The following is a 19403-nucleotide window of genomic DNA, read 5'->3' as shown; positions in this document are numbered from 1 at the left end:
CTTGATGAGGGGCAGGGTCCTCCATGACGGCCGTCGACCAGCCAAAGCGTCTGCAGATTGCCATTCCGAGCGGCTTGTGAATGATCGAGATATTGGAGCAGAGGATACCGCCGCATTGGGACACCATACACTCCAATGCAACCGTACCTGACCCACAAAGCCCTCCTACCAGATCATCCGCTCGTGCGACAAAAATAGACGGGCATATAAGCTTCTCTTTGTTATGGCCCTTCCCTGTGGATGCATCCTTTGTCTATCTGCTGTGAAACACAGATTAAGCGCCGCAGTGCACGCATCAAGACAATGAAGATGTCCGCAATAGATCCTCTCAATAAGCTTGAATAAGATCGGAACAGTCCTCAATAAGAATCGTGGCGGCCATATGCTAATTTGGATAATGCGTGGGTTGGCGTGGGTGTTTGGGGCCGGATTTGGATGTCGCGGGTCTTTGGGGCACTGTTTGGTCTTTCGGTCTGGTTGTGCGCGGTGTAGCATGATGTTTTGGAAGTTATTTATATGGTCTTCGAGCCGCGTCATGGTGATACCGTTCTGCCTTCATCATCTATCAATCAGAGACTGTTTCACTGACAAGAACTTCAACCAATCCATCAAACACCGAGATGAAGCTTTGGATCGCCATTACTGTGGCTTCGGCCTTTTCGGGCTTGGTTAGTCAAGCCATAATTGAGTCCTTCTCTTGTATACTCTGCTAACATGCAACCAGGCCAGCGCTGCTGCGCTCACCCCCAACCAAGACTCGGACATCACTATCACGCCAAACGTGGACGTCAATGTTGATTTCGACGCCACCAAAGTCCCAACCCTTTCTCCTCGTCTTGTCCCCTGGGGTAACATCGCCGGCTTGCCCATCGCGGACCTGGACAAATCAGGCGATATCCCCGCACAAATCGCCGCTTACAAGGCCAAACATGGCGACAAAGGCCGTCGTTCTGAAGATGCTGAAACCGACGGCCAGGAGGACTACGATGACTCCAACGACCAAGAAGAGTACTATAACTCCGACATTGTGCTTACCGAGCGCGACCTCGAAGAGCAATGGAACAACGCCACTGAACACGAAGGCCGGGACATTCAGGAGCGCGCTTACGACTACAACAACATCTACTGCAACGTCAAGTGGCCCGAGTGTTCTCTGAATCAGGCAAGAGCACGCCGCACGTCCCTCTATCCCAAAGGAAAGGGAAGACCCTATCTTGAGGGTGGGCCGGGCAAGTGCTCGCGGGTCGCGTGCGCTTATAATGCGGCTATTGTGTTCTGTAATGATGTAAGTCTACCTTCTACCTATGTATGATGGGCGTTTGTGGATTGTGCTAATACTAGGGCTTTAGAACAAGTACCCCCTCACCCTGAGCAGCTGGAAAGTCATCGCTGACGGCGCGGACAAGATCTTCAACAAGTGTGGGCATACGAACTTCGGCCATAGCGCGACGGTGCATGGGCAGGCCTTCCACGCTGGGAACTTCAATGTTATAGTCAGGAAGGAAAAGTGCTAACGCGGAGTTAGCAGAGGAAGGAGATGTCGCCAGTTCATTCCTTATTCTTTCAGCGACACCTGTAATGCGGTTATAATTTGTAAGATTTAGTGTTAGTTCTATCGGCTACTTCGCCTAGTTGTTGTTTACTTTCTTCTTCTATTCGCTTTGAGAATTAATTTGAATAAATGGGCTCTATCAATAACCTGCGCTGTGTAGTCTTCCTACCTCGGTTCCCATCTTGTAGTGCTTTCCTTGTGTCATTGTCATTTCAACACTCATTCGAGACTCAAAGATCAGGACCACGTCTGATCCACCGAATTGAAAGTATCCAATCTCTTCGCCTTTGTGTAGTTGTGTGCCAACCTCTGCTGTCAGGATAACCGACGAGACAGTAGCCATCCCCACAGGTAGCACGGCGAGCAGGCCAGCCACCGTCTCAAGGATGAGTAGTCCCCGAGTCTGAGAGAAGTGATACCCTGTGTCATTGACCACAGTCAACGTATTTTTATCCTTGTTTTCGTTTTTAACGGTTGCAGCAACCTTCATATAGTTGTTTCCTTGGAGAACTCTCGCCTCAACTACTCTCCCAGCAACAGGAGTATGCACGCGATGATAATCATCGACGTCCAGAAACCCATGTAGCCAAACGCCACCTTCAAAGCGATCTTTATACGGCGAGCTTTGCAACATCTGGGCAATCCTCCAAGTCATTCCTTTCGTTTCAACCGTCGACTCCGCCGAAATAGAATGCATCTCCACGAACCGAAAGTCAGCGGGGCTAGTAATGATAGAGTCATCGCCAATAGAAGCAACGGGACGTCTGCCTGGTTTGACATGTCGAGCGAAGAACTCGTTAAATGTTTTCCAACCCCCGCGGGGCTCGAGGTACTCTTCGAGATGGTATGAGGGAGAGGACTTGAACGTTGATATTGCGGATGCCGAGGCTGGGGTATCCATGAATTTCCCAATCGCGTCGCTGTACCTCATCATCCATGCTGAAAGCCAAGATATACGTGAAGGCTGCTGTTCTTTCCCGTCATCGGATAGGTCGTGAAGTGGGCTTTGGTATTGTATAACCAATGGCTGGTCGAGAACGAACCATGTCGCCAGGAGACGAGACAGGAGCTCTTTTGGGCGGACTGCCTCGGTTGGGATCCAGTGGAGATTCACATCTATGAAGTTCAGGTAATCATTTAAGCAATGGATGTTCTGAAGTTCTGGGATATTGTGCGAGGTTGCGGTTCGAATTGCGGCTTCAAAATCAGATCTGCGAGTTGCGTCTGCGATTATCCATGCGTCTAACACTTGGATGATTGGTGCGTATGGGGTGTTGGAATATGTGACGGTCATATTATTGCGGGTTGATGATCAAATAAGTATAAGCTGCGAGATGTTCAAGACAAGAGCAGTCGACTTGTGAGCCCTCTTTCCAGATCAGCCCAGGGACCTCCCTGATTTATTGTAAAACTTTGGCCACCTGGCTGCGTACTGAATTATTAAGTTTGCCCAGGAGGAAATGATCGGGTGTTCAGCTTTGCTTTTTCTATCGTTGACGGGTTGGCTGGCTGACACTCAGCTGGCCATGCATTGACTGGCGCCCTGTTGCTCTAGATAATTGTCTAAATCATACGGGCATGCCGATTGGGAAACTGAAATCAGTCTGCAGGTTCAATGACTCGCGATTCCCTACTGATGTCCGCCACGGAGAGCATTCTTCCTCCGCTTTTACACATTGACATAAATTTCTAGAGTATTGGAATTTTTAGTAGCTTCAATGCGAAAACTGCATTCCATACTTTACTAAAGGCTCGGGCCCTATTATAGACACATCTTAAAAACCATCCTACAGCTTGCTAAACATCCCACCCCTCTCACCCTCCCATGGCGGCCTTGCCCCATCCAGCTTCCCATATTTCGGCCTCCACATAGGCCAGAACCTCAAGGGCTGCATCTTACTTTCCATATCTTTCCACTGAGTATCGGGGTTCTCGTTCTCAGGACGCACAACAACTTTCCTCCACGGGATAAATTGGTGCCTCATGAAGATGGGAACACCCATCGCCGTCACGGCTTCCATGTATGCTTCGAGCCCGAGCTCATCGGCGCGCCGGATTTCTTCGGCTAGTAAGAGGTCTGCTATACCGTGGCGGCGGTAGTCAGGGTGGACGAAACCTATATAGGAGTCTAATGTTGTCAGGATCTGGCAGCGAGGTGAAGGCGTAGTGGATCAGGGAAATACTTACACAAATGAGACCTCGCCATGAACTTCTCTCTCGGCGCGTTGAAGAGGGATAGGCATGCGTCGATGTAATCCCTTTGAGAACCCGGTGGGTACCATACTGCGCTTTCGTCCTTTTGCTTGCTTTTGTCGAATGGATTGGCTGTATGGATCTTAATCAACAACCCACCCACGATCCTGTCTTCGTCTTCTGTGTCCACAACCTTCATCCAGACACTATCCGGATCTTCGAGCGCCCATTTTCGCTGCAGTTCAACAAGGTTATGATGTGCAATTTTCTTCTCCTTGTCTGACTCGGAGCCAAATACTGGATAGAAAAAGCGGAAAATGGACTGGAAAGGGTTCTCGAAGCTCTGGATTTCGACAGCGATGAGGTCTGGGAAGGATGGGTCGAGCGGAGAGATTTCGTGGATTTGGAAGCGAGTGTTGGCCATTGCTGTTGCTATACAGTTGAGCGCCGACTAAACTAGATGGACTCCATATTTGAGATGTGCATATTTATATCAGCATTTTCATCGTTTTTTAATCCTTGTCCCCGCTCAGGGACTGGGGTGGTTGGTTCCCCTGTAGCCGGGGTATTCCGACCACAGACTCTGGGTTCATCACTTCAGCAAGCCATCATTCGCTTTCGTATCAAGTGATCACGTACATTAGTAGAAGCGCAGTCACCTTCCACACAGAGCCAAGGGCATGGTTCGGTCTGGTGGGTAGCATTGCTTAGGGCTCAGCCAGCCATGACGGTTCCGATGTGCCGGGAGAACGGGCAGTGTAATTTCGAGCGATAGGCGCTGACTCTTTTTGCTGACTCTCGGCCCTAGCCACGGGGCGATATTACATTCTTTGCTTATCCCGCTCCGCAGGTTCAGCTTACTGCGGAAATTCGTCTTGCTCCCCAAACAGTATACTCTCTCCTCCGTATTCCCGCCCCGGTTGCTTATCTCCGATTTGGATATCTCCGAGTCATGTGTAATGTGCTTTGCAACAACTAATCAACCTACGGCCACAGCAGTAGAGAGGTGAGTAGTGTCGGCAATTGATAACCTCTTTTCCAGAGCAATGGAACACATTATCATGAGTAATATACACCGGTATATCAAACTCCGCGCCGAGATGGACTATTCCGGCGTACTCCAAATCAGGCCACCGCCCGAACTCTCCATGCTATAAATGTCAGTCTGACATCTGCTTTTTCGGCTCCCCTTCCAACTTCTTGGATTACCTTGATTTTTTTACAATATACCTTGTATTACGTACCTCTGAATCAACATGTCCTATCTAAACACCATAACCGACAAGGCGACAGAGCTTCTCTCACGCTCTGGTTTCTCGTCTCTACCGGCTTCTACCCAGCGTCTTATCCTAGCTGCCCTACCAGCTACCGTTGTCGCATCCCTTATTCCAGCTGCCTACAGGGACTATCAATCATATCTTGCGCTAGGCCGCGGCGGTCCACCTTACAATCCTATCGGCTGGCTCACCGTGCGATTGTTTTTCAGTCCCTTCGGACGCGAGATGTTCGCAACGAGAATGTATGAGAAGAAGATTGAAAAGGGCGACGAAGTGAGCTATCTCGTCGATCTACCCAGGAGGAAAGGAGCGCGTCCGACGATGGGAGCAATGGCGCCGCCTCAGAGGCAAATTGACCAGATGCCTAGTGAGGAGGTTAAAGAGGTACGTATACGCACTGCAACATATGTAGAGAAAGGCTCTGTTAACAAGTCGTCCAGAAAGCCAGGACTGCCTACGACGCCTTCCTCAACAACAACTCACATATTGTTGACCGCCAGCTGTCGCCTCTCGAGCGACACACTGACGCCGCACTTGTCTGCAAGCATCTCCCGCTTACACCCGCCGCAAAGGAAATGAAGCGCGAGATTTGCCATCTTCATGGGACGCACGATTACAGTTCTCATGTAACGCTTTCTCCTGCCGACTGTAGGTTACCCTCAAAGCTACCTCGCTAATGGAAAGAAGCTCATATTGTATCTCTAGGCAAAAAGGTCATTGAATTAGGCTGGGCCCAGCGCTTCCCCTTCGCTGGGTCCACTATCTTCAAGAACATCACCTTTGGGCGGTTGGCGATTATTCCCGAGGAATATCTTTTCGTTTATGCGCCGCGGGATGAGGGGGAGATTGAGATTGTTATGAGGATTATGCAGGCGAGTGTGCGGTATGTTGCGGGTGTTGAGGATGTTAGGCTGTAGATTGAAACGTTTCGTGAAAGGCAAAGGGGTCAAGGAGGTAGGAGGTGGTGGTGGGTTAAAATGATGTTGTGAGGTTAGTTCTCTAAAGATGTACAATAGCAGCGCGTTTAGAAGTGGAAGGTACCTTGTTGTTTGCCACCGGTTCTGAATTGAGTAGGTACGCAGGTTCGGGTCCAGTCAATAAGGCCAAGGTCGCAACTTCCGTGTTTTCTCGCGTGCAAACTCAGCTACGGAAGGCGCGACCCGTAACAGGACTCTGTAGTAAAGACAAAAGGTGCGGCTGGGCCCTGGGATTCGGCGGGAATAAACCCGCCGAAGTCTCCAAGACGATGCCAGACCCCGGATTTCCCGCTTTCTCCGATAGTCCGATGAATGTAAAAGATATTTTCATTTATATTACAGAAAATCTAGTTCTTCCCCAGCGTATTGCCAAGCTCAGCCGCACGAGATGTTGCCGCCTTAACCGCCTGATCCACAATTTTCTCAAAGTCCAGCGACTTAAACGTCTCCAATGCGGCGTGCGTTGTTCCATTGGGACTGGTGACGTTCTTCCGCAGCTGCGTAGGGCTGTCGGACGAGGTGGTAAGCATCTTACCCGCACCGAGACAGGTTTGAGCCGCGAGGCGGGTGGCTTGCTCGGCTGGGAGGCCGAGAGCTGTGGCACTGGCGATCAGGTGCTCGACCATAGCGAAGAAGTATGCAGGACCGGAGCCTGGACTATTAGTTTCCCTGTAATTGTGGAGCTGGGTTGAGTGAACCTACCCGAAAGACCGGTAACGACGTCAATGAGCTCCTCCTTGTCTACCCACTCGGTAGCCTTGCTAACACTCTGCAGAAGAGCACCGACGAGTTCCTTCTCCTCCGAAGTGACATCCTGACTGGCAAACAGACCAGATGCACCCTCACCAGCAAGGGCCGGAGTGTTGGGCATAACGCGAACAAGATGGGCAGTCCGTCCGTCCTCCGTCTTCAACCATTGCTGCAGAGATTGCAGGGTGATACCGGCCGCAATGCTGACGACAACGGGCAGGTTGGACCTATTTCCCCACGCATTGGCCAGCTCTTCGCAGACGGCCTTGGTTACCTGAGGCTTGACCGCAATAACCACAAGATCGGCTTCACCACCAGCTTCGACGTTGGATGTTGTGGTCTTTACTCCGAGATCGGCGATCTTGTTGCGGTTGACGTCCCAGGGCTCGGAGACGGTGATGTTCTGCTTGGGGATGCCTTGGTTGAGCAGACCGCCAATGATGGCGGAGGCCATGTTGCCGCCGCCAATGAAAGCGAGCTTGCTATCTTGTAGGGAAGGCATGATGAATTGTGCAATGTTGAGTGAACGAAGTTGTTTGATTGCGCGGGGCACGAAATGTTGGATGTTGGAGTCATGGTGGGGTGAGTCACATGACCGTAAGGAATGTGCCTGACATATTATGCCTGATAGCTCAGGTGTCAATGGTAGGATCCACCGTCTGCATGTCGGAGCATCGGAGTTGTTCTCCACTGCTATACATCACAGGAACTAAGCAGAGTAGATACGATTGACAACTTCACAAGAAGTGTCATCAAATCCATGAGTCTCTGCCAAGCAGATAGTCTGGCCCTGGCTTATTTGTCAGTCAGGCCACATCCCGTACCCCTCACGGAGACCGAAGATGACATCTCCACAAAAGGCATTGGTTGGTGATCCTTAACGACTTCTCCACTGACAATCCGGGGTATATCAGACTAACACCCAGTCAACTATCAGATAATTCGCCACATGTGCTAGGAATTGTTCAACTCTGGCTAGGTTGCGGGGGCAGTTGAGTATCGAATGCGGGGTTTGCCGTTGTAACACTTCCCTTTTCCTTCCCTTCTCTTGTTTTCTTCTCTCCTTCTCTTCTTTTCATCTCTCCTCCAACATCTCCCCTTGAACTTGACTTACTCCATCACCATCTTTCTTCAACAACCCATCCCATCAATTGGATTACCTTCTCGATTAGCGACTTCACCATGGCAGGCGAATGCCCCGTCCATAACCGCCAGAACGCCAACATCGGCGGTGGCGGCCAGCGCAACACAGACTGGTGGCCCGACGACCTCAAGCTCAATATCCTCCGACAACACACTTCAGTCTCTAATCCCTACGATAGAGACTTTGACTATGCCGTTGCCTTCAACAGCCTCGATTACTTTGGCCTCAAGCGCGATCTGGAAGCCCTCATGACCGATTCCCAAGACTGGTGGCCCGCCGACTTTGGCCACTACGGCGGTCTATTTATCCGTATGGCCTGGCACAGCGCTGGTACCTATCGGGTCTTTGATGGTCGCGGTGGTGGCGGTCAGGGCCAGCAACGCTTTGCTCCGCTCAACAGTTGGCCGGATAACGTCAGTCTCGACAAGGCTCGTCGTCTGCTCTGGCCTATCAAGCAAAAGTACGGAAGCAAGATCTCGTGGGCTGACCTACTCATCTTGACCGGCAATGTTGCTCTCGAGTCCATGGGCTTCAAGACATTCGGCTTCGCCGGTGGCCGTAATGATACCTGGGAGGCAGACGAGTCGGTCTTCTGGGGAGGTGAGAAGGAATGGTTGGGCAATGATGTCCGTTACCTCAATGGCGAGCTCGATGACCCTCTCGCTGCCGCACACATGGGTCTTATCTATGTCAACCCTGAAGGCCCCAATGGCAGTGCCGACCCCATTGCTGCCGCCAACGACATCCGCATCACCTTTGGCCGCATGGCCATGAACGACGAAGAGACCGTCGCCCTCATCGCAGGTGGCCACACGTTCGGTAAGACTCACGGCGCCGGTCCTGCTACCAACGTCGGTAAAGAGCCTCACGGCGCTGGTATCGAGCTACAAGGCCTTGGCTGGAAGAGCGGCTTCGAAACTGGCACCGGTCGTCATGCCATCACCAGCGGCCTCGAGGTTATCTGGACCAAGACCCCAACCCAGTGGAGCAACCAGTTCTTCGACTACCTCTTCAAGTACGACTGGGAACTGACCAAGAGCCCCGCCGGTGCGAACCAATACGTTGCCAAGGGTGCCGAAAACATCATCCCCGATGCTTTCGACCCCAACGTCAAGCACCCGCCGAGAATGTTGACTACTGATCTCTCTCTCCGCTATGATCCCGAGTATGAGAAGATATCCCGTCGCTTTTATGAGAACCCCGACCAATTCGCTGACGCGTTTGCCCGCGCCTGGTTCAAGCTGACCCACCGTGATGTCGGTCCGCGTGTCCTGTACCATGGACCTGAAGTCCCCAAGGAAGTCCTCATCTGGCAGGACCCAATTCCCATCATAGACCACCTGGTTGTGGACGCCAATGACATTGCCGCACTCAAGAAAGCCGTTCTCGCCAGCGGCGTTGACCACACCAGCTTCATCTCCACTGCTTGGGCGTCAGCCTCTACCTTCCGCGGTAGCGACAAGCGCGGCGGTGCGAACGGCGCACGCATTACCCTTGAGCCCCAGCGCAGCTGGAGGATCAACCAACAGCCGTGGTTGACCGAGTCTATCGAGGCATTGAAGGGTATCCAGAAACAGTTCAACGATGCTCAGACCGGCGATAAGCGTATCTCTCTCGCTGATTTGATTGTCCTTGCTGGGTCCGCCGCGGTCGAAAAGGCCGCTCGTGACGCAGGACATGATGTCGAGGTTTACTTCACACCCGGGCGCACCGACGCGAAGCAGGAGCAGACGGACATTGACTCCTTCAACAACCTGCAGCCTATCGCCGATGGGTTCCGCAACTACGGCAAGGGTACCTCTCGTGTTCGCACGGAGGACTTCCTCGTCGATAAGGCGCATCTTCTTACTTTGTCTGCCCCTGAACTAACCGTTCTCATTGGCGGTCTTCGCGTCTTGAACAACAACTACGACCGCTCTCAGCTCGGTGTATTCACCAACCGCCCTGGTCAACTGACGAATGACTTCTTCGTCAACCTCCTTGATATGAGCCTTGAGTGGAAGCCGACCGACTCGAGCAACGAGATCTTTGTCGGAAATGATCGCAAGTCTGGTCTACCACGCTGGAAGGCATCCCGTGCCGATCTCGTCTTCGGATCCCACGCTGAGCTTCGTGCTCTGTCTGAGGTGTATGGTAGCTCGGACGGAGAGGCCAAGTTCGCCAACGACTTTGTGCTCGCCTGGGAGAAGATCATGAGCCTCGATCGCTTTGATCTGGAGTTCGCTCGGCGTCAGAACAAGATCAAGTCTCAGCTCTGAAAGGCGAGTCTAACTGCACTCCCAACACTGGCTTTCTGAAATTCAGCAGTGGGCTGTCTCGTAATCGCTGGTCCCATCAATTAGTTCAGCAACTCTCTGATGATGTACGTATGATTTAATGATATCACGTCAAAGTTTGTCGAACAATTAGTCCAATGCAATCTCTTTTCTCGCATCGTAAACCAGTAATTCGCGTAGCCAAAGATACTGGTTATGTAGGTTTGCTGTAGGAAAGCCTGCTGGTAAGCCTTGAAGATAGATACTTTTCTCGCATATCCCAGTGCTAACAGCTCATTTAGTCGTTGGCCTGGTACGACCTTCAGACTGCACGTCACTGGAATTGCTCATCCTTCAGCACATCGTCTGCTCCTCCGTGACCAGTGATGTTTTTCAGCCCAGGCCACAACCTCAAAAAAGACTATTCGTGATGCCCCAGTTTGGAATCCTCCAGGTTGCCATGATTGCGCGCGGATCATACTACCTATCACAAACGTGTTTGCGACGCTGTGTAACGAGCGCAACATCTGGGTTGCTGTTGAGCAAAGACACTACAACCTCGAACCCTACACGACATTGCATCTACACCCAAGCAGTCATGCCCAACGATGACAAGCGCAGCCGGGCAACCGATCGGGCGTGTGTTGGAACTCTACGTTGTGCGATTTCAAGACCCCTTACATAAACGCGTCGATCTTGGTCTACGTAAGGCTAAGGCTATGTGGATCGCCATGTTGTTGGCAGAGGCGACTCACTTGCGTCGGGGTGGGTTTCCGGTTCACGAGCGTAACTATCATGCCTCATCACTGGATACTTTGAGAGACTACTGGCAAGACACGATAGTAGTATTTCGGAGTCTCATACCTCGACATGGCTACCGATCAGCCCTACAGCAACCATCCCGGCACTTCGGTTCGCATCAGCAGAAAAAGCCGTAACATCAGCGCTTAAATCTCTAGGGCTCATGACATCGGCCGCGCCCGATCTCCACGCCGAGAAGCCGCCACGATCAATGGTTTGCGCGCCGAGACTTAGCCTACCCTGGGATTACTGCATGTGGGCATCCCGTCGTCGCCAAGTGAGTGCCGAGAGTCGCGAGATGCAATGCTACCGCGCATCGAAGGACAGTGCCATGGTCATGAAGTATGCCATGGAAGGCGAGATGGAATCTTGGAAGGGATTGGGATGTATAAAAGGGGTGCGTGGCCTACAGGATCGATCGGTCTACTAGGCAGACGCCTATAGTACCCTTGTGAGCGTGAGATCTAAGATGGCTGAACCAGATAACTCTCCTTCTCTCTTTGCGAAGTCATCGAAGCGCGAGTCCGGATTCTCTGAACCACCTACCCACCATGAGGCTCCTGAGGTATCTAATAAAACCGAACGCATCCGCCATGATCGCGAAAAGACCCGCGCGACAGGAGGTATAGGCCGCTATTTCAGCTGGATGGGCGACCTCCCCGAGTGGAAAATGCGGGGGTCCCGACTTTCTGGCCAGACGCTAAACTTTTCTATCGGGTTTATTGCTAGCTGTGGCTTCCTGATGTTCGGGTATGACCAGGGAGTGCTTAGTGCTCTCCTTACACTCGACGACTTCCAGAAACAGCTTTCGCTCATGACCCCACGGGATGATTTTAATCCGTTGTGCTGGATTGAGACGCCTGAGGGACGAATGCCGCATCCAGATAATTGCAAGGGCACTGCTAATACGCAGGCTGCTGGGGTTGCAATCTATCAGATTGGGTGTTTTTTGGGGTCGCTCGTTATTCTTGTCTATGGTGAACGGTGGGGACGAAAGTCCTCTACGTTCTGGGGGTCGTTGATTATGATTATCGGTACGATCATGCAGGCTGCGTGTTTTGAGTACGGTCTTTTTGTCGCTGGGAGGGTTGTTGGTGGGATTGGGAATGGGATGGTCACCTCCAGTATGCTTCTCTATCTCTAACCCAGAGCATATACTAATTAAGCAGCTATCCCCACCTGGCAAAGTGAATGTGCTCGCCCACATCAACGCGGTGTCCTCATTATGCTCTCTGGAGCCCTCATCTCCGCAGGCATCATGATCGCCTACTGGGTCGACTACGGCTTCTACTTTCTCACGGGCTCCGTCCGATGGCGCTTCCCGCTCATGTTCCAATCCTTCTTCACCATTATAGTCATGATTGGTCTTCTGTACCTCCCTGATTCCCCCCGTTGGCTCATCATGCAAGGCCGACACACTGAAGCCCGCGATGTAACAGCGCGACTAGTCGGAAAAGCCGAAGATGATCCCGAAGTCGAGCAGGAGCTAGCGAACATCAACGACGCCCTCGCAGCACAAAGCAAAGGCGGTCCATTCCGATACCGCGAGCTTCTCACCAATGGACCATCGCAGAACTTCCGTCGTACTCTCCTCGCCGTCGTAGCGCAATTCTTTCAACAAATCTGCGGGATCAATCTTATAACTTACTACGCGACGTTCCTGTTTGAAAATTCTCTGGGCTTTGCTCCTGATATGTCTCGTCTACTTGCAGCATGCAACGGAACAGAGTACTTTCTTGCTTCTCTGGTCGCATTACCACTAATCGAACGCACCGGCCGCCGAAAACTCATGCTCCTCGGCGCCTTTGGCATGATGGCCTCAATGGCAATCCTCGCGGGAACAGTTTCAACAGGTCAAACACTACCAAACGGCGCACCGCAACTCTCAACAAAGTACGGCGTAACAGCAACAGTCTTCCTCTTCGTCTTCAACACCTTTTTCGCACTGGGCTGGCTAGGAATGACATGGCTATACCCGGCCGAAATCACGAACCTGCGAATCCGGATTCAAGCTAATGCACTGTCCACAAGCAGTAACTGGATGTCAAACTTCCTAATTGTGATGATTACGCCGCCTGCATTCAAGAATCTGGGGTATCAGACTTATATTATCTTTGCGGTGTTTAATGCCGCGCTGATTCCATGCGTGTGGTTTTTCTTTCCGGAGACGAAAGGGAGGACGCTCGAGGAGTTGGATGTTGTTTTTGCGAGTGCAAATGATCAGGGGGTTTCGCCAGTGAAGCAAAGTCTGAAGATGAAGAGGTTGGAAGGGGCTGAATTGGATGCTGAGTTGGCCAGATATTGGGGGAGGAATGGTGATGCATAACTGGATTTGTGCATAGTTGGATTCTGTGTTTTATGCTATATCCGACGGCCGAGTGAGAAACACGTGACTGCCTAACCTGGTGCGCTCTAGCGGCGGTTGCACCTTCCCGAAATGAATGTTTGAACGCACGCCAAGACCTTGCTGCTAAGGAAGGTGCGACCACCACCAACCTTCTTGCCAGCGACCATATACAAGCATTACATACGTGTCTGAGGATATAGGGTTGATTGATGATTTTCTTCGACGCATTGTTATTCTCAGTATGCATCTGAGTAGGTAGAGACCCAATTTGGTAGCTTTTTGTTGTACCATCTTTGCGGTGAGTAGAACTTCCCACAACTATATATCGGGTGGACATAGCGAGACCAAGTTGGACTGTAGCCCGGATAAAAAATCATTACATTAGAACCTATAGTATGGTAAAATCTATTATGCACTCACTAATTATACCTCATATTAATCAAAAGTCTACTGAGCTCGATTATGCTGCATATGCGCCTTAACAAGATGTCCTGCAGCCAGCGCCGCACAAAGCGACAACTCAGCGGCAAGGACACCTGCAGCAACGATCCTCGCTAGACGACGCGCATTCTCGCCTGGACTCTCTACATTGGCACCACGGACGCCCAGAATATCGAGCATTGCGCGTTGAGGACCGAGCGTTGTTCCGCCGCCTATTGTGCCTACTTCGATCGAAGGCATCGAGACGGAGATCTGAAGCGAGCCGTTGACGCTACATACTTGTTAGTAAAGATCAGAAGGAAAGAAGGAGGAAAGGAAATACTTTTTCATTAGCGTTATACAGTTCGCGCTCTCAACGACCTGCGCTGGATCTTGGCCTGTGGCAATGTACATCGCAGCAACGGTATTCGCGGCATGGGCATTGAAACCTCCGATTGAACCGGCCATGGCCGACCCAATGAGATTCTTGTCTGTATTGAGGGCGACCATGGCGTCGACATCTGTCTTGAGTACACTCTTTACAACCTCTGGTGGAATGAGTGCCTGCGCAATGATGCTCTTCCCGCGCCCGTCAATCCAGTTAATTGCAGCGGGCTTCTTGTCGCTGCAGTAGTTTGCGCTCAAAGAGATGATGTGCATATCCTCAAAGCCATGGGCTCTCATCACGTTCAAAGCATGATCGACACCCTTTGAGATCATATTCATCCCCATTGCGTCGCCGGTACTTGCTTTGAAGCGGATGTAGAGGTTAGTTCCGGCCATGGTGGTCTTCATTGATTCGAGGCGGCCGTAGCGAGTCGTTGAGTTGAAGGCTTTTTTCATTGCCTCCTGGCCAAGTGCAGAGTCCAGCCAGACTTTGGCCTCTGCTGTTCTGTCCAGATCATCGAATGAGACGCAAGGACCGCGAGTCATACCGTCTGCTGTCAAAACTGTCTTTACGCCCCCACCAGCGTTGATGGCTTTACTCCCGCGCATGACGCCCGCGACAAGGACACCTTCTGTCGTCGCCATAGGGAGGAAGTACGTATTGCCGTCGATTACAAGAGGACCGGCGAGACCAACGGGGACAGGCATATACCCGACGACATTTTCACAGCAGACACCGAAGACACGGGACCAATCGTAGTGCTCGTATGGTAGCTTCGATGAGTCGAGAGAGTGTGTGAGATCTGAGGTAGCTGCTGTACGGGAGATAATACTGCGACGAACACTAACGGCTCGAGTAAAGTCTTTCAGGTTCTTCTCGAGAGCGTGAAGGGGGAGCTTTCCGGTAAGTGAAAGGTCGATGACTTCCTCGTCGGTGAGATCAGGAGCGTGGCCCTGTCGGAGCATTTCCAAGCATGCAGCGGAGGACCTCTTCACGCTCGATACAGTAGCAATGGTTTTTATTGCCGACGTCGGGGCAGGTCGAGGAGTAAACGCTTGTTGGCCTGATTGTATCGGACTTGAGATAGCGCTCTGGGGCTCATTTTTGTGGCTGGGAACATGTCGGTTGCGTGCAGCAGAGAAAAGTTGCCCGTTTAGCGTGACACTGATGATAAGTGCAGCAATAACACACTTGAATAGGACTGGATCGTCGAAGCTGTTCAAGAGACTGCTGCCCGCATATGCAGGGAGGCCACTGTCACCGTCAAATGAAGGGCTCTGAAGTTCAAAAGTGATCGGTGGGTAAATGGTGACGATCGTTCTCTCATTCCTGTACATGGCCTCGTTCAGGATGGCTGATAGTCCGGACAAGCCTGGTAGAATGTGACGTTTCGATAGGTTTGGTTGTCCCGTTGTGGCTCGTAAGGGGATCAGAGACATATTGCAGATATTGACCACAACAAACGCAGCGATCATACCTAGCTTGAACTTCCGGAGATGCGAACGGGTCATCTGTTGACCCAGCATCTCCAAGCATGAGCCTTTGCGACCGGTCGGGATAGATTGCTTGCCATTGTTCTTGAGGCGTAAGATCTCTAGCTTGATGCATAGGATACCCGCATAGAACGAGAAGAGTAGAATGCAGTCGAAAAAGAGAATCCAAGCGGCAAGAAAGCAGAATTGACGGAGCGAGAAATCCAGAACTATGAAGGAGCCAGCAAGCAGCGCAGAAATCTCGATGGCGTACTGTCGAATAATGCTGAATCCATCCTGCTTGATCGCCGACTCGATTGCAGCAGGCATGCTGAGCGCTGTCTTGCTGTCGTCGGTTACCGATGGCTGTGCAGCATGTCTTAGGACAGCCTGCGTAAGCTTGATAGGATTGTCAAAGCCAATTGTCACTACCAGGAAAGGGAGTCCTTCCGACAGCAGCGCAAGGTTGATTGGGACCCCAAGTTTAATGGTGGTGAAGAGGGCGAGGACAAAGGCAAAGGTCGAGGAGAGTAGAACTCCAGCGAATAGCCAGAACCGAGAACCGAGCTGGTACATACTGACAAACAACGAGGCAAATGTCAGGTGCATTGCGATGTAAGCTGTGGCCATGATGGCAATGTCTAGCGGAGAGGCATGATTGAACAGGTAGACCAGTTCTGTCCATTTGTCTTGCACGAAACCGATCATGCCTCGACCCGGCCGTTGCTGACGCGTGATTATAACGCATTCATCGTCGGTAGATTTGACTGGTGTTTCGTCTAGGAAGCGAACGAACTCATCGACATTACTCGCGGCAACCGAGAAAAGGAGAGAATGTCCACGGGTAGACGTATCGAGGTAGTCTGCATTTGAGGGCAAGGACTTGACATCGAGGTGCTCGGGAAGGGGAATGGTAAGTAGTTCTTCTGAGGTTGAGTGGTCAAACTGAAGGGTGACAATTGCGCGATTGTCTATGGTCTCGTCGACAACGGTATCAGAGTGCTTGCGATGCCATTGCCACGAAGTGTCTGGACCAGTGTAGAATTGTTGAGGCTGGACACCAACAGAAAGCTTTAAAGAGCCCAGGAGCGAGGTCTCAAGCAATGAGACGTACGCTGAGCTCACGAGGAGCGAGATTAGGACAATAGTATGGATTGGACGAGCAGATGCCAGACGGGATAGTGTCCGAGGTACGGACAGGGCACGTCTAGTCGCCCATGGTGACGCTGTGTGTTGGGGGCTTGTGGTAGTCATTACAAAAGAGAGTTTTAAATCGAATGTTCACAGGAAGTTTCATACTGGACCAGCAAGCTGCATTTGTACGTTGAAATGTCCGAATCTGGGGTGGCTAGGCATCCAAGTTCCTGGCAGGATCACCCCGAGATAGGGCGCCCATTGGCTTACGCGAATGCTGCTGCGGTGGCTGTGCACGCCAATTAATATACCAAGCATTATCACTGCTAAAAGACCCATTGGCCTTCCCTTCGTGGACTATACTACCCAGGCAGCCAAGATCCTTCACCCCTGAAACAATTTCTCGGCATTCTGCGAATAGACCATGCGCCTCTCCTCCTCCGTAGTGAAGATCTCTGGTACATACTCTTCCGTTATAGCTGCAAGCCGCTGAGCAGCTGAAGTATTGGTAAAGGGATAGTCACTGCCGTAAAGGATCTGATCTTTGTCGACAAAGCGCATGAGTCCATGCAGCTGATCTGGGAAGGGGAATCCGGCCAGATCAAACGAAAACTGCTGACGCAGTCTCTCCTTGACAAAGTCGGGAGAAACCGACTCGTCCACCTGTGCCAGCGATCTACTCGTTGCAAATCGCTCAATTAGCGGTGGTAGAGCGGCACCGGCGTGCGGGACGATGTATCTGATGTTGGGATATCGAGCGATTGTACCAGTGTAGAACAAATTGATGATGGCGCGTGTGGTATCGAAGAAAAACTCGAAAATTGGGTTCGGGTATTGAGTCAAAGGGGCAGCAGGAGTATGAACACTGTTGGGATTTCCGCTTGTCGAGGACAGGATACAGCCTGTTGTAGGATGGACGAAAATAACGGCACGTCGTCGATCCAGCTCAGCCCACAGAGGCTCATACCTTGCATCCCCAAGATAGTAACCATCGGTATTTGTCAACAGGCCCACCCCATCTGCATCAAGATGGTCAAATGCATAGGCCAGTTCCTCGAGGCTGCACTCGACATCCGGCAAGGGAAGAGTCACAAACAGCCCGAAGCGATCGGGATGGGCTTTCTTTATGTTTGATCCAGCAATGTTGACCTGTCGAGATATTTCGCACGCTAGCTTGTCATCGCCTGGCACGAGGTGAACGCCGGGGGAAGAGAGCGAGAGGTACGACTTGGTAATGTTCAGATCGTCGTTCATTCTAAGGTGCGCGTCGACGTTCCATTCCTAGACTATTCTTAGGTGGCAGCCAGAGGTCAAGTACCGATGGTAATCTTACCGGCCATGCGGGCATTCCATCTGGAACCTCAGGGCCATACTTCAAGTAGTAGTCCCGGTAGACGCTGGGTAGATAGTGCGCATGCACGTCGATCTTGGGATACGGACCCTCCATAGTGGCTGGCGTTCAGACTCAGGATTTGGAGAATCCTTTGAAGGAAGAAGAGGGGAAAAGCGTCGAGGTTCAAGATGGATGACGTTGTCACCCATTGCTTTTTTATAACGTTACACTTCTCTGCACTGCCGTGGTACAAGAGGTCATGCTCGCAATCGCATTTCAAGTCCCCTTGCAACATGTCCTGTTACATTTCGGCAAGCTTGGGGGTTGATGATTGACTTTATTCTGCCAGGATACAGAACATGCCGTTGGGTTTTCAGGCGTTTGGTGATACATTTCGGCGAGCGACACGTTGGGTCTGCCAACCCTGACATCCTGGACGGCCAAGGAACCTTATAAAAGGCAATACTACGGTAGAAACCGAGACCGGATTCCGTTAACAGTCAAAATTATTTGATCGCCCGCTTAACCAAACCTCGAGTGCCCAGACAACGCATCCAACAGGAATCATTGGCCATGAGGAAATTAACATGAACACCACCAGCACTCTGTTGGGGAGAAAGAGTTGGGCATCGCGTAGCGAGTAGAACTATGAGATGATCGGCAACTCTCAACATCTTTCAATGTTGTACAGCATGCACGGCAGCCATCTAGATCAGGGTCTTGCAGGTGGCGGGCTGCACTCGCCCACGTGTTGAATGGCTGAAACACTGTCATATCATTCTCGGGCCGGACGACACTCGCCATGTCGGAGATTCCATGCCGGTTGACGAGGGTACTGACAGTGTTAAATCCCTAGCGTGCATAGAATGGCCTCCCCAAGCAACGTACTTACTTCCTATTCCGGCGCATACCAGACACATCGCTATCCTGTCACAAGGACGATGTTGAGGGATAGATCTACAAATAGGTGCCATTCGGTGTTGGTGCCCCAAGGATTCTACAGGCTTGTTGACTTTGAGCAAATCCTGTAACGGCTTGGACCAGCTAATGGGGTTATCCTAGCCGGCGTACGATCCATAGTATGGCCCTGGGTCCTCTTTACACGACGGAGTGGCCGTCCATGACAAAGGCACAGCGGAAGACGAGGGCGCCGAGTACCAATAACAGGTCATGACTATCGCTCGAGACCCGGTTTTAGAGATCTAACATAGTTGTCCAAGTATCCTAGGCATTTTTGCTTCTTAGCTGGCCGTTCTCCGGTTCGACTCAACAGTATTGCTCCTCCTCCGCACGGGGGATCACGGCCACCAAGCATCTTGATCACCCTATTTTTCTTGGGATTTCATACCGTGCCCCTGGT

The 19403-nt window shown here is 51.5% G+C and overlaps 9 protein-coding genes across 9 annotated transcripts; 4 read left to right on the top strand and 5 right to left on the bottom strand.

Moving 5' to 3' along the window:
* Positions 1–559: 559 nt before the first annotated feature.
* On the top strand, positions 560–1687 carry BDV14DRAFT_179211 (uncharacterized protein). Its single transcript, XM_073769717.1, has 3 exons — positions 560–668; positions 725–1285; positions 1350–1687. The coding sequence occupies exons 1-3, from the start codon at positions 621–623 to the stop codon at positions 1512–1514; spliced, it is 774 nt and encodes a 257-aa protein (XP_073625024.1). The 5' UTR covers positions 560–620; the 3' UTR covers positions 1515–1687.
* A 4-nt stretch (positions 1688–1691) lies between these two features.
* On the bottom strand, positions 1692–2929 carry BDV14DRAFT_210781 (phosphatidylserine decarboxylase; the record flags this gene model as incomplete). The annotated part of the gene is made up of 1 exon (XM_073775967.1): positions 1692–2929. Exon 1 carries the CDS (start codon positions 2844–2846, stop codon positions 1692–1694), a length of 1155 nt encoding a protein of 384 aa, XP_073625023.1. The 5' UTR covers positions 2847–2929.
* Positions 2930–3339: 410 nt separating this feature from the next.
* Positions 3340–4169, bottom strand: BDV14DRAFT_203212 (uncharacterized protein; the record flags this gene model as incomplete). The annotated part of the gene is made up of 2 exons (XM_073774235.1): positions 3340–3680; positions 3740–4169. The coding sequence occupies 2 exons, from the start codon at positions 4167–4169 to the stop codon at positions 3340–3342; spliced, it is 771 nt and encodes a 256-aa protein (XP_073625022.1).
* Positions 4170–4876: 707 nt separating this feature from the next.
* BDV14DRAFT_179210 (uncharacterized protein) lies at positions 4877–5750 on the top strand. The gene is made up of 2 exons (XM_073769716.1): positions 4877–5406; positions 5463–5750. Exons 1-2 carry the CDS (start codon positions 5002–5004, stop codon positions 5697–5699), a joined length of 642 nt encoding a protein of 213 aa, XP_073625021.1. The 5' UTR covers positions 4877–5001; the 3' UTR covers positions 5700–5750.
* Positions 5751–6346: 596 nt separating this feature from the next.
* On the bottom strand, positions 6347–7251 carry BDV14DRAFT_191868 (pyrroline-5-carboxylate reductase family protein; the record flags this gene model as incomplete). The annotated part of the gene is made up of 2 exons (XM_073771553.1): positions 6347–6651; positions 6702–7251. 2 exons carry the CDS (start codon positions 7249–7251, stop codon positions 6347–6349), a joined length of 855 nt encoding a protein of 284 aa, XP_073625020.1.
* A 680-nt stretch (positions 7252–7931) lies between these two features.
* Positions 7932–10151, top strand: BDV14DRAFT_191867 (catalase/peroxidase; the record flags this gene model as incomplete). Its single annotated transcript, XM_073771552.1, has 1 exon — positions 7932–10151. The coding sequence occupies one exon, from the start codon at positions 7932–7934 to the stop codon at positions 10149–10151; it is 2220 nt and encodes a 739-aa protein (XP_073625019.1).
* A 1267-nt stretch (positions 10152–11418) lies between these two features.
* On the top strand, positions 11419–13275 carry BDV14DRAFT_210774 (sugar porter family MFS transporter; the record flags this gene model as incomplete). Its single annotated transcript, XM_073775966.1, has 2 exons — positions 11419–12073; positions 12119–13275. The coding sequence occupies 2 exons, from the start codon at positions 11419–11421 to the stop codon at positions 13273–13275; spliced, it is 1812 nt and encodes a 603-aa protein (XP_073625018.1).
* Positions 13276–13657: 382 nt separating this feature from the next.
* BDV14DRAFT_112407 (hydroxymethylglutaryl-coenzyme A reductase-domain-containing protein) lies at positions 13658–16840 on the bottom strand. The gene is made up of 2 exons (XM_073765711.1): positions 14060–16840; positions 13658–14008 (listed from the first exon to the last, which is right to left on the bottom strand). The coding sequence occupies exons 1-2, from the start codon at positions 16828–16830 to the stop codon at positions 13744–13746; spliced, it is 3036 nt and encodes a 1011-aa protein (XP_073625017.1). The 5' UTR covers positions 16831–16840; the 3' UTR covers positions 13658–13743.
* A 254-nt stretch (positions 16841–17094) lies between these two features.
* Positions 17095–18157, bottom strand: BDV14DRAFT_191864 (amidohydrolase family protein; the record flags this gene model as incomplete). Its single annotated transcript, XM_073771551.1, has 2 exons — positions 17095–17991; positions 18044–18157. 2 exons carry the CDS (start codon positions 18155–18157, stop codon positions 17095–17097), a joined length of 1011 nt encoding a protein of 336 aa, XP_073625016.1.
* Between the last annotated feature and the right edge of the window lie 1246 nt (positions 18158–19403).

Source organism: Aspergillus stella-maris (genome assembly GCF_047715825.1).
Source record: "Aspergillus stella-maris strain CBS 113639 unplaced genomic scaffold BDV14scaffold_56, whole genome shotgun sequence".
Classification (NCBI taxonomy): Eukaryota; Fungi; Ascomycota; class Eurotiomycetes; order Eurotiales; family Aspergillaceae; genus Aspergillus; species Aspergillus stella-maris.
Note: the sequence above shows the minus strand (reverse complement) of the source record. Positions and strands in the feature narration are given on the sequence as shown.

Bases quoted from the DNA above. Each gene is read 5' to 3' on its own strand.
- BDV14DRAFT_179211 (XM_073769717.1), top strand. From the start codon at position 621: ATGAAGCTTTGGATCGCCATTACTGTGGCTTCGGCCTTTTCGGGCTTG. The intron at 669-724 runs GTTAGTCAAGCC...ACATGCAACCAG, and splicing joins CTTCGGCCTTTTCGGGCTTG to GCCAGCGCTGCTGCGCTCAC. The intron at 1,286-1,349 runs GTAAGTCTACCT...CTAGGGCTTTAG, and splicing joins CTATTGTGTTCTGTAATGAT to AACAAGTACCCCCTCACCCT.
- BDV14DRAFT_179210 (XM_073769716.1), top strand. From the start codon at position 5,002: ATGTCCTATCTAAACACCATAACCGACAAGGCGACAGAGCTTCTCTCA. The intron at 5,407-5,462 runs GTACGTATACGC...CAAGTCGTCCAG, and splicing joins CTAGTGAGGAGGTTAAAGAG to AAAGCCAGGACTGCCTACGA.
- BDV14DRAFT_112407 (XM_073765711.1), bottom strand. From the start codon at position 16,830: ATGACTACCACAAGCCCCCAACACACAGCGTCACCATGGGCGACTAGA. The intron at 14,009-14,059 runs GTATTTCCTTTC...ACAAGTATGTAG, and splicing joins TGTATAACGCTAATGAAAAA to CGTCAACGGCTCGCTTCAGA.